This window comes from Larimichthys crocea, chromosome VI (genome assembly GCF_000972845.2).
Source record: "Larimichthys crocea isolate SSNF chromosome VI, L_crocea_2.0, whole genome shotgun sequence".
Classification (NCBI taxonomy): Eukaryota; Metazoa; Chordata; class Actinopteri; family Sciaenidae; genus Larimichthys; species Larimichthys crocea.
The window spans coordinates 2,405,566-2,419,008 of record NC_040016.1 but is presented as its reverse complement, the minus strand read 5'-3'; the positions used below and the strand labels follow the sequence as shown (position 1 = coordinate 2,419,008).

At 39.1% G+C, this 13,443-nt stretch overlaps 1 protein-coding gene across 5 annotated transcripts; it reads right to left on the bottom strand.

Annotated features, from left to right (window-relative positions):
- Positions 1–3,029: 3,029 nt before the first annotated feature.
- Positions 3,030–13,170, bottom strand: myorg (myogenesis regulating glycosidase). Of its 5 annotated transcripts, XM_019275253.2 has the most exons (8): positions 12,997–13,170; positions 11,278–11,594; positions 11,153–11,197; positions 10,899–11,018; positions 9,924–10,786; positions 8,213–8,266; positions 6,966–7,348; positions 3,030–6,792 (listed from the first exon to the last, which is right to left on the bottom strand). In XM_019275253.2, the coding sequence occupies exons 7-8, from the start codon at positions 7,226–7,228 to the stop codon at positions 5,001–5,003; spliced, it is 2,055 nt and encodes a 684-aa protein (XP_019130798.2). In that variant the 5' UTR covers positions 7,229–7,348; positions 8,213–8,266; positions 9,924–10,786; positions 10,899–11,018; positions 11,153–11,197; positions 11,278–11,594; positions 12,997–13,170; the 3' UTR covers positions 3,030–5,000. The 5 variants fall into 5 exon arrangements, with proteins under 5 accessions (XP_019130798.2, XP_010731797.3, XP_010731800.3 ...); XM_010733495.3 differs by lacking the exon at positions 8,213–8,266; XM_010733498.3 differs by lacking the exon at positions 8,213–8,266 and having other exon boundaries at positions 6,966–7,344.
- Between the last annotated feature and the right edge of the window lie 273 nt (positions 13,171–13,443).

Genomic DNA, 13,443 nt, shown 5'->3' with positions numbered 1-13,443 from the left:
GAGCCACCTAAGCACCTTTCCCCCTCCCCTGGTTTCTCCCCAGGTAAACCCCATGAGCATGAGGGGACAGGAGTGTTCTAAAACGGTATCAATCAAACAACCTTGTGCACGGCTGCGGCAGCAACGCAATGTTTCAATTATGCATCTGTTCCTCAGTGCCTGACATTTCGTTCAACCTCTTACCCCCACCGAAGCACAGAGGAAGTGCCCTGCCTGTTGTCCTCACCTAAGTCCTTAATTTTACTATTTAAGTTTGTCTGGATATCTGTCACCATTTTCCTTAACTTAATACTATATATACTGTCTGCATAGACTCAAGATACAAGAGAGCTGTATTTTCACTGTCTGCAACAACAAGATGACTGGTGTAAAGTATAGGGCTAGAGCTAACAATGGCTACAATAAATGATTTTCATTATCAAATCATTTGCCATTTCTTTTCTCAACTAATCGATTGTTTATTTGCTCTATCAAATATCATAAATATTTAGAAAATCTCCATAATAATGCTCACGTAGTCTAAAACCCTAAAACGTTTGTTTAGAAAAGAACAAAAAAAGAAAAGCAACAAATTGACATTTTTAATCACTGGAAAATGAGAATCTGAGAATTCTGCTTGAAAAATTAACCAATTATTCAAATATTTTTCTGTCAATCGTTTAATAAATGAAATAAATAAACACATTTATTATACAAAAATACAACAGCAGGTTCTGAAAACAAATATGTAGGCAGACACACTATACTTTACTATCACATCCAGTCACAAAGTTTACAAATGGTGCTACCAGCCAACACCGACTATCTCTGCCCCTGTAATGCCAGAGGCATGCTCTGAAATCCACAAACGCTGCAGAGGAGAGTAAGCCTGATGCAGTGCAGCGAACCGACAGGTGAAAAAGATAAACAGATGCGAGACCAGTCTCTGGGGTGTTGGGTTCATTTGTTACCTAGCGAGGACAGACATATTCCTGTCAGACAAGCCATGGCAGCACCAGATGCGAGGTCATCCTAGTTACGGAGTGAAAATCTTGGGTTAAGGACAAAGATTCTCACTTCACACAAGAGACGGCCATGGGGTTTTATTTCCCTTGTGGTCTTCTACAATAAACGCTCTTTCCACACTTAGCTCCAAGAAGCCGGAAAGCTTTTTTAATAAAACTGAAGCTTATTCATCATTGTTTGTCTCAGCTGTTCATTTTGGCGTATAATTGTGATCTAACAGCAGTTTTGATGATGAATTCAGTTGTTTTAATCTTCATCTGCAATTATTTTTGAAATCATGTTTATGCTTGTAAAAAAAAAAAAAAAGCAATATACTGTATATTTTTCATTATTTATTTGTAGTGTTGCAAGTTTAGCTGTACGACTGACAACATAATGCTTTTTTTGTACAAATTCCTGAATATGGTAATATTTTATTATCAGCTGAGAACATTTACCATAGTTCTGAGTAGAAAAGTAAGTTGGTAATTACAAAAAAAATTCAGTGAGTCAGCAGTGTCTTTACGGTTATTGTTGTGTGCACCACTTCTATCTCTGTCTGTAATATATATGCCTTACTGGGGAGGACAGACAGCAGACAGGCTCATAGAAGGAGGATATGGGAAGGTACTTGAGACACACTGGCTCCTAACCAGAACAACTGGCGTCTCTCCTCTGCAGATGGACACACAGGTGGGCTCACAGGTGGAGAAGGAAGGGGGTGGGGGGACGTGCTCTGCCAGTTTTGTGTCCTGCTTGGTGTGTGCGTGTGTGTAGGTGTGTGTATGCACATACAGTAACATCTGGACCATGGTCCACTGACATGTCAGAGAGAGGATTTATCAATGAAGCTACACTGCACCCTCCTGGATGCCTGCAGCACCACATTGCCAAAACAACTACACATTTCATATGTAATTGTTTCATTTTCAAAACATGCGAAACAAAATGTATGTCAGCACAAATAACTTGTACATTTTGGATGCTGGTTAATCTTGTGTATCTTGATATTAAATGTCCTGTGTTATCTTCACTTATCTATCTCAACAAATATACTGAAGTGTGTGCATTCACACCCTGAACTAGGCACAAATATAATTAATAAAGACCCTAATGTTTTGGCGTACAAATTGTCCTTTATATCTAAACTTCTTTTTTTAACCGTCCGTTTAGAAATCCCTTAAATCTCCTACATAAATAAATTGTCCAGTCTATGAAAAGATGGGCAGAACCAAACAATATGATTGCAGAAAGCAAACTGACAAATATTGATTGCTGCAACACACAGACAGCTAATCAATGAATGTATGTCCTCCCCGCACAGGCTGCAAGTCCAGATCAATTTTGAAGAAAGATGAGGCATTGGCAAATAAAGTGAAGTAGCTCTGAAGCATATCTCACTGTTGTGAAATGGAATAAATTCCCCAAACATATGAAATATCGACTATAGCTGTAAGAAGTGGTTCAGGATGTTTGAACTGAAGAAGAACAATCGTGCTTAATGCTGTAATTCGGATAAATATGGTTGCTATCATCTCCTGCTGTTTATCCTTTTACTTCTTGATGTCTGGTTGTACACTTTTATCACTTGCTCTCTGGCCACACATCATGAACCACCAGATGATTTATTGATCTGAACACAGCCTCCAAATAACCTGCACAATTGTTTCATCACCTTGTCATTATTGCGCCATGATGAGCCAGGCACCAAAAGTTGGAAAAGTCCCTCAAGGGTGTCTCTTTCAATATTGAATTGATAGGCATATTAGTTTTCATGTATCGTAGACTTAAAAGAGGTTACAGGTTGTTATTGGCTCACTGGTTGCACGGTCAGCTCACTGACCTGAATGTCTTGTCCATGTCAGGTCTTTTCTTCTTCTATTTTATTTGTAGGTGTGTGTAAAAAGTCCAAATTGATCACTCTTACAGGATTCTAAATCAGTCATTTGGTAGTCTTGGTAGCAAAATGTACCATGTACATTTACTTTTCAAATGTAGATTATTGTGTGTTGCATGCAAAATAGGCACAACAAAAACACCAAAAGTCATACTTGATTTCTTTTAATGCATTCACACAAAAATTCAAAAGAAATTAATGTTTGCCATTAAGTCACATGCAAGTGTTTCCAAAGTTACAATAACTCCAGGCAAACGGCACACGCCGGGTCAAAAGAGGCAAAAGAAATGAAACGTTCAGTCCAAGATACAGCCGCTCAGTCTTGTCATAAAGTAAGACAGTCTGAGACATAAATAGCCTCAGAGGTTGGCCTGGCCCAGATGCTGAGTGAGAACTGCTATAAATAGGTAGTGTTGTTATGATGAAACTATGTCAAGAGGCACAAGCTGAACTCTGAACTCATGTCACACACACAGTCAGCAAGAGGCTACATAAAGCCTGAAATGCACCATTAAGAAGAAAACTGCTAACTGAGAAGTCACTTGAAGGAGAATATGCTGTCTCACCCCAAATTCAATGTGACAATCAATAAATCAGTTTCATCTCTCAATAACAAGGTGCATGATTTTACATGAGGTTCTTTGATCTAGAAGTATGAAAAAAATGTTTTATTGACCTTTGCATCTCACCCCATAAATGGTGAAATTAATAATAATATTACAGCATAAATGTACATTATGCAAAAATAAATGTATAGCAAAATATTAAATCACAAATAGTACGTGCCAGTAATTTATAACATATGGCACTGCAGTTACAAAATATTCACATTAACAAACCACAAGGTGACAAAATACACTGTACCGTTTCATTTGATCATTAAATGCTGCTGAATTCATTGCCTCTACAGACTTCAACGCTGCATACAAAGTAGGTATAAAGTAAAAGTATTTCAGAATTACAAACATCAGAAAATCTTCCAAAAGAGATTTTTTATTTCGGATGTGGAAGTCAATGTATTATGCATCATAGTATTAGCTGCTTTCAGAGTCAGCAAAGCACAATAAAGACAATTATCAAACACTTCAAAACACACAACAGCAAGAAAGAGCTGTTACCTGAGGAAGAGCATAAAATATGAAGTGCCTAATAAAAGGCATCTTCTTCTGGGCTAAGAGTAGTTACATGACACTGCTACACAAATGAGAGGACATGTCATTTGTAATGATTAAACTTCAAGCATTCAGCCTAAGTGAAGTATAAAACCTGACTTCCTGAAAAGTCTCAGTCAAAGTTCTTTATCAATATAGAAGGTTTTATGTACCCTCCTATCTGCTTAATGACAAAAATGACACCCCTTCAAATGTCTTCCTATGACAAAATATGTTTGGCTTAGTTTTAAGTGCTGTAACACTCAAAAATATTACTTTATGGCATACAACAGAGGCCTTGCTCAAATTCACAGTTTTCATATTCCCTTTTAAAAAATGTTTCACATATGTGACTAGGATAGCCATTAAAGTGAGACATATTAAAAAATTAAATACATACAACACCACATTCTTCCTTGCAAAAATTCAAATTTCATATTCATAAGCATTAAAACACACTCACATCATTACATGCTGGGTTTTGCGCAGCCTTACTTGGTCTGGTATGACCAGTAGCTTATGTTGGCTAATGTTAGCTTTTTAGAAAATTGCGAACAGATGTTGATGTGTAACTGACACTATTTAGTCTTGTTTTGTTGACTTTATGGCCCTTCTCTACTTGTGCTACTGTTAGGCTGCCTGTTACATAATCTCTCTTTAAAGGATACTTCTTAGCTATCTTAAAAAAAAGATGATGCATTAATTAGTTAAATGAAATAAAACAACATTCAGATGACATTTTGGACATTTTTGAATGAAGCATTTTCTCAATTGCAATGTAAAAGAGCATTTTTAAAATGAATTAATCTTAAAAAGTCATTAGAATTTGTTGCAGAAAAGTTTTTTCTATAACAAGCAACCTTTTTGTGCAAAGTCCCTCCTGTCAAGCAGTTCAATTCTTTAAGCTTGTCTTACAAGCAAATTGGAGCAGAGGTTAATCAGGTCAGTTCGGCTTCCCTCCCTTCTTGCTACACCCAAAGAAAGTAAGCAATTTCATCCAGATCTACAGGATAGTCTGTGAGGTGCAGTGGCTCCTTGATTTCAAACCTCTCTCCCTTGTAGCTTCTCCAACGGCCGGCGGGTAGGTATATGTCACGCTCTTGCTTTCCAGGCTCTAAAACTGGGGCTACCATGAGGTCATCCCCAATCAGGAACTGGGAGTCGATTTTATAGGCTGTTTCATCACCTGTGGCAATCCACCACAGGGGCCGTATGATTGGATCCCCGGTGTCCAGCACCTCACCAGCCAGCTCCAGGACCCGTGGCGCAACAATACTCTCATGGAGGGCTGTGTATTTTCGAGCAATTTCAACCACCTCGTTGTCGTATTCCCACGGTGGAACAGAAAACTGCATGGAGGGCATGAAGGCCGACAGCTCCAGCCAGCGGATATAGAGTTCTCGATCGGGTAATGCGCGATTCCCATCTGTGCGGTTCAGATAGGCATTCCCTCCAATCATGTCTGGTAGAATGAATTGATAGCCGAGAATGCTGATGGTAAGCACTGTGGGGATAAGAGATTTGAGACCCAACTCATAGCCCCACACAGAGTCTCTGTCAGTTGGTCTGAAGAAGCAGGATATGTTTTGGGACTGGTAGCCACTGCGCAGCTCAGCTCTATCATTATAAGGAATAGCCATTTCCGTGTAACGTCTTGTGAAAAAACTTGGGTCCCGAATGGGAGTTCTGGTACTAAATTTCCATGGTAGGTAGTTGGTTTCCCCTGCATCAAATTTAAAAGATGACACCCCATACCTTGAACGCAATGACCGTAGCTGGTAGGAAAACCAATCACGTGCTTCTGGATTTGTGAAGTCCAAAATTCCCCCAATGCCATTCCACCAGCGCACCAAGGCCGGCAGCCGGCCTGTAGGCTCCCGGACAAACAGCCCCCTCTCTACACAACTATGGAAGTTTTCCGAGTCATAGTTAACGAAAGGGTGAATCCAGAGTGACACTAGAAATCCATCTGATTTCAGCTTTTGGAACATGGCCGAAGCATTGGGGAATTTTAGTACATCAAACTCAAATTCTCCATAGCGGCTGGTGTAGCGGTCATCTAGTTCCAGGTGGCTACAATTAAAGCCATGCTTGCGGATGTTGGAAGCATAAGTCAAGAGTTTCTCTTGGTCAATGTCAGTTTTATGTAATGCCCAAGTCGACCATATAGGATGACGAAACATGACTTTGGCAGGCACTTTGTTTGGTTTGTTGAAGTATCGGCGGGTCATGTATTTGTGTATGGATGTTACGTCCAAGCCGACACACACTCTGTAGCTAAGCTCAGCACATGGTGCCTCTCCTGGGTTTGGCTTAAAAGGGCTGTCATTGTATCTCGCCTGGAAGTACATGGTCTTCTCTGTGTCATTCCAGCCCAGGTGGAAGGGCACAGAATTATTAATCTTGATGGCTGTGGCATTAGATGAAAGCCAATAACTCTCCAAAATCCCACCAAACTCATTGCGGTTTGAGTAGATGTCACTTGTAACAAAGGGTTTGGGGGCATGTTGACCAGAAATAGAAATAGGCCAGTGCTGAATTGCTGACACCGCACCACCATACCAGTGTGCAAACTTGTATGTCATGGCATGCTCAACAGGAATGTCAGGAACCAGTTCCTCCCAACGCACACGGTAGCATTGTACTGTGTCCTTGGGGCGCACTGTCTCAATGAAGAAATTCAGCTTCCTATCAGTGGTGCTTCCACAGCTCAGAAGCTCCCCTTCTTTGGTGCATGAATCCAGATCCAGCGTACCTGACCTACCAAGATTTAAATATAACAATATTTTCAAGCAATTTCTCTCAGCACACACCTTACATTTCTAGCGCAACAGTTAAATGACTGAAATGAATTGCATGTATTTACATAAATTTTAGGAAATATGTATCACTACACAAACAAAATCAAATTTCAAAGAGAGTAAATTACCAACCTGAAATCCATTCTGAAAACAATAGACCCTCCCTGGTTGCGGATAATGTAGCCATCTTTATTCAGATCCAGCAGTTGAGTCTTAAGCAGCTCAGCTTTGCGTAGAGAGGCTATGTAATAACACCATGCAGTCACTGCTGCAATCACCAGCACCAGGCCAATCACTCCCGCCCCGACTAAGGGTCGAGTGTCCTTGCTGTGTTTCTGCTTGGGGATAACATCTGTAATAGTGCCTCCCGCTCCTCCCGGTACAACTTGGTACATGGCTTGTGCTGTTCAGTGGACAAATCTGACTCAATCTGCTGTTCTAAGGACCATAGAAATGTTTTCCAGGGAACCCTGTTTGTTTCACTCTGGCCTCGTCCGTTATGTCTTTTTGCCTGCCTGTCAGGAGAGGGAGAGAGAGAGAGAGAAAACAGACAGACAAACAAAAGTCAATGTGTACGTCATATATACTCTACTTGAGCTTTACTACTCAAAGCCTGCCTTACATTTCTAGTATTGTCTTACATGATCTGCATTGCTGCACAAAGTGACTTCACAACACTTAAAGGTATTACGCTGTCAGGATGTAAACTTTAAAGATGTGTCTGAGATTTAACAAAACAAATCTACTGCCAATTACCCATAAGAGGATAAAGTGGATGTTCCCAGCAGTAATTCTAACATATGAGTTCAATTGAAAGAAGACTCATTTGTATGTAAGGAAGTAAAAGAGCAGAAAAGGGGATTTCGGCCTTAGAGACCTGCCAGTAACAGGATGGAAAGGAAAGAATACTAAACCTTTTGCTCTATCAGGCCAGACTAACCAAAACTGGAAGTAACCTGGTTCATTCTAGCCAAAACAGACTTTTTGACCCTGGCAACAACACAGAACTGTTTTGTGTTTGTTTTATTTCTATTGCATTTAGACCTAACCGTCCCAGCAGGGATACAGCAAAAACCCTTACGGGTAATTAACTGGGTGATGTTAGTTATTGTGGTTTAAGCTAATCAGAACAGATTAGATTAAAAATGCACAGCTGATCAACAGGAGTTCTGCCGTCTCCAGATTCCCTGTTTGCTGACTATTCCTAACTGCAATTGACCCTTATGGTCCGCCATGGCAGCAAGGGTCGATAATAAAAAATGCTTGCTATTAATTAGCAATCTAATTGACTAATTCTGTGTTCAACCACCCTTAGTATAGATTTCCCCCAACAACAGGAGTGTTAACATAAGCCCATCATTAATTAACAGAGAACTAACTGTTGGTTCCTTGGAGATCACCTCAGGCTGCTGGACTTAGGAAAGGAAATTGACCTGGAAAGTCAGAGGAAGATTTACTGTATATCTACTGTCTATTCTATCAAATGCTTTGTTGAATTAATAAAATGTCAGAAAATTGTGTAAAATGTTGACCACAGTTTGCTGGAGGCCTTTTGATCAAAAAACCCAAATATACTAATTTTTTTCAGTGTTGATTAAACTTGTGATTAATTCCTCACTCAAACTAATCCATTAAATTATATTTTAAAAATGAGAATAAAAAGCCCATTCCCCACAGCCTGTGGTGATTCATTTAGCTTGTTTTACTCAGCCTAAAAACATAAAGACATTCTGTTTACTTCATATATGACAAAGGATCAAATTATTACATTTGAGAAGCTGGAACGAGTGTTTAATCATTGTAGCTCTTGAGCAAATATTTACATATGGAACCAGAGAGGAAAGATGAAGGAGGAATTTATGTTTTTTCTCTTATACTAAACACAAACAATAATCCAACATTAATACAATGACCGACTTGATATCTACAGTAATATCACAAAAACAGAAAAGAAATGTCTGATTAAATAACGGATTAATCGTATAAGTGTTTCTCTGAACAAATTTCTGTAACACAAACGAGTTTTTCTCATTTTAAGAAAAAAAGAGTGAAAAGGCACAACATATTGAGACAGGGGCATTCTTTTGTTTACAGTGACTCATATCTGCCATTTCAGCCGATTCACTATCTGTTCTGACACTGAGGGAGAAAAATAAACACAGAAGTGCTGATACAGTCAGAACAGAAGCCTGAGAAAGGCTCACTACCTCAAAAAGTGTGCGCGCATGTGAAGGCATAGTGTGCAGAAGTGAATGTAACTAAGTACACTTACTCAAGTAACGTGCTTTGGTGAAAATGTGAGATACTTGTGCCATCCATGCTACTTTTTACTTGTACTCGTCGTCTACATTTCAGTATACTTTAATATAGATTTTTTGACAGCTTTTTTTTTGCACACAAAAAATATGTGTTTTTCATAAATTATATACAACAGTATATAACAGCACAGCTGAAACACTTTATATTAAGAGCACTAATAATCTAATGAGAGTCACATGGAGACTCTTTTTTTGAACTTAAGTATATTTTCATTATTTACACTTACATACTTTTACTTGAGTCACATGTTCTTCACTTGCAGATGTGTAATTTTACAGTGAGGTATCAGTATCACATGCTTTCTGCATATAGTTTTGTCTCCAGCTAAAAACACTTATATAATATATAAGTAAACTACACGTCAGAGCTTTCCAGACAACTCAGGGTTTAATTATCAACAGCGACGATCTTCACTTTGTGGCTATTTTTGTTTTAGGGTGCAGTTTAAGAGTTTAACTTTCTACTTCTGCTGCGTTCACTTCATTATTATTCAAACAAAACTTACAATGCATAAAAAAAACGTGTTTATGAGCTAATAACTGTACACAACAACAACAATGACTTGTTCGCTAATGTACCGACAGCGTGTACATACAGTACAGTCCGACGTATGGAAAGCCGTGGTTGTGAGCCGTAGATCTTGGGTGGTGCAAGAAAGTTAACGGAGGGGAAATAACACGGAGTCCGTGTAAGTAAAGCGCCATTTTAATATCGTTTCTATTTGTCCTGCTTCATTTTTTAGCTCTTCGTTACAAAATAATGTTTGCCTACCGAGCAGAAGAAGCCTCCTTCAACACCTCCAATCTCAACTTGTTTGCCACAGAGAAAAGACCAAGAGGCATCAAGGCATGTTGTTGCGTATCCGCCTTGTCTACGCCCACTGTGTGTCGGGAAATGTAGTCCACTCGGTGGGAACAGAAGTCTTTATTTTCTTTTTCTGCACAGATTATACTGTTTTACATGATTTGATTAAATCACACTGGTTGTATAGTCTCAAAACAAGTGTTTTTATGGCAACTATCTGTGCTATGTTACATGATGGCCGTATTAGCAGTGGTGGTATATTTTATCTAGTATATCACTAGAAAGTATAATCACCTTAATAAGTCTATAATAATTGTTTGTAGCACAATTTCTGCTTTAACACCCCAAACATACAATAAAGAATTTCTATATCACATGTAGACAATTATCTCTCTAATAGTAGGATTAAAATTTAATGTCATTGACCGATACACATTACAGCTACAGTGTCTCATTCGATTTGATCACCACAAGCTCCCTTATGGGAAGATCTTTGCTGCTGATTTAGTAATGAATTGTAAATGTGTTCACGGTGTATGCAAGGAGATAATAGTGGTGAGAGTGCAGCCAACAGTCACATTATTCATTCTTACACCTTGTCTCACTGGGTTAATTAGTAGAGAATTAAACAATAGTGAAGTTAATGATCCCTCATTTTGCTGGGGAAACCTCCATAGCCCCCTCAAGGACCTCTGCAAGTCCCCCCTTCCCCACTTTAGAAGCCAGCGCTCTAATAGTCTTAACGCAGGCACTCAGACACAAACTCCGGGTGTATGATGTAGTGTCCAGCTTGGTAGGGCTTCACCACATGGAAGCAGCTGTAGCACCCACTGTTGAGAGACCGTCAGAACAAAAAGACCTCAGTGGTTGTTATTTATGGCATTTAACACATCTTTTCATCAACATGATTTTTTTTATTATTCAATGAAGTTCAATATGCACCTAGAATCCAGGCTGCTATTGGAACTAGACCTCCGGTATTGTATCCGCGGAAAGTGGTGATGAGCTGCCAGAGGTTTGCTGGTTTGGGGTCTTGTTTGAAGCTGAGCAGCTGTATGTTGCCTGTCAAAACAAATGTTCTGTTTAAGTGTTTTGCATAATAACATGATGAGGTATCATTCAATATTGTTCATCGACTTATCTGGTGTTGTCAGGGCTTAAAGGCCACAAGAAGGGGTCAGAGGTTATTCTCTCACCTGAGATGCTGTGCTGAGCATGGATGATTCCCCTGAGAATCCATTCTAGTGCAAAGAAAATCAATTATAATCAATGTGTGTTTAGAGTTACCTTTGGACCATAGATTACACTGATCAACCGCTACCTTGCTGGGTTCTTCAAAGCTGCCTGGAGCTTAAATCCAGGGCCAGCAGGAGGCTCAATCAGCTGTACTTTCTGCAGTCCATCAGCAGAGGGCAGAGCATACACTGTGGATGGCTTGACAGGGGACATGTGGTTTGGTTTGCCTTCATCTACTGTGTTTAGATAGTTGTTGTCAGGACACGTCCTAACTGGACTGTGGAATGATAAATGTGTCACAGGGGGGAAGAGAGGACGGCCAGTGTCCACGGGGGGTGAAGGGTGTGGTAGTGTGCGACGTGACTTGTAATTGGACTGAAGAGTCCGGGGGAACAGAAAGTCCTGGAAAAGTGTGGAAAAGAAGGACATGTATAGGTAGAAATACAAGAAGGAGTAGAAGATAACACAGATAATTTCTCCTCCTCACTATCCACAATAGAAAAGTGGCCCCCAACCTTTTTCCTTAAGGGACCCATTTTCTATCACTGAATGAAACCGATGACCTCTGACTAATATTTTAGTCATATTTTATGAATACTTATATTTAATGCATAATAATAACAGTAGAGTGCAAGACAGCTAATAAACTGTACAAATAACCCAAATGGTAAATGCAATAAATGTAGAAAGTTTGTGCAAAATGAGCAATTTAGTTGCATTTAGATGATTATTTCCTCTTTTTCATGATATTTTTGGAATTTCTTATAATTATTCATTTTTATTAAAAAATAATTTCTTAAAATTATGCTACCAAACATGCTTAGTAGTCATCTTTTTTGAGAAATTCAGTATTTTAATCCCCTTGACCCTTGGCCATAAGCTCTTAGTTGTTGTAACGCACAAAGACGTTGTTTGGCAGAGAGAGTTAAAGCTCTGTGAATAGCTTATGTTCAGGTTCTTTGCTTTGCCATTATCCTGTGAAATAAAAGTTTAAATAATTATAATCTCAATTTTGTAATGAAAATTTTACTTTTCCGTTTTCTTCAAAGAAATGACTGAACACTGAGGTGTCGTCCTACTCACCCTTATGAACCTTTGATGCCCCCTAGTGGAGGCTAGGGCCCCCAGGTTGGAAACCAGTGCACTAGATTTTACATGTACTGTCTCATATCTGATGTGCATATGTACATGTTTTAAGATGGCATATATAAATTACTTTTTGTTATTATTATTTTCTCCTATTTCCATTATTCACATTAGACAAAGCAATTTGGTTTCTTTGTACTTTGTAATATTGTTATTATAATATGCTAAAAACTGAACTCGTGAGACTGTACATTGATCACACCTCCTTTTCATGCAGAACTTGTTTTTCTTCCTTTACAGTAGAGTGACTCTACCATCCTTTAGCTCTGTTTACTCCATGTCAGGAAAAATAAATAGGCATGGAAGAGCTACTGAATAATAGATGGGATACAGCATTCACCAGGCACAGGGAGATGTAAACAACCAGCCACCAATTAGTGTAAGACACCTAAGTGTGGCTAGATGAAGAACAATAAAGAGAGTGCCAATAATAAGTGACCCAATTAGTCTTGTTTGATCTTAAAGGCACCACCTGGAAATGCAACAAATTATTTTGGTTACATTATTTGCTAAATTACATTAATGGAATGACTACCAATTACATAAATTCATTCTGTAGAGTCATTTTTTTCAAGAAATTCTACATCTCTTTGCACAGTCATAAATTATTTCGCTCGTTCTTTTAAACCACTACAGTCCGTGTGGCTTTGCTTCTTACCGGACGGGGCTGGGGGTTGTTCCTGCGGTGGGCAGAGGTGGGTCGCAGTTGTTCTCGTTTCGCCCTGCCAGGAGAGGCAAACTGCTCTTTGTACATAGTGATGTAGAGCTGGGGAGCCATCTTCACTGATTGTCTTACTTATTTTCCACTGCTTCCCCCCAGTCCATCTGAAAGTTATGAACATCCTTCTCCTCCCCTGTAACCTGGTGGCTCCTCCCTTTCCCTCACACTTGTGTATCTGTTGCTTCTTATATCTTTTAAAATTGCCAAATATGTGTGTGTTATTTTTTTTTTCTCTTTACAACTATTGCTAGCTTGTGCATGCCCTTGATTTTGCTGATATATATTCATCTTTCTGTGTTTACACAACATAGTATTTATCTTGGTCATGCATAAGCGATAAATTCTGCTTGTATCCTTGTCAAGAACAAATAGATGGTAAAAGCA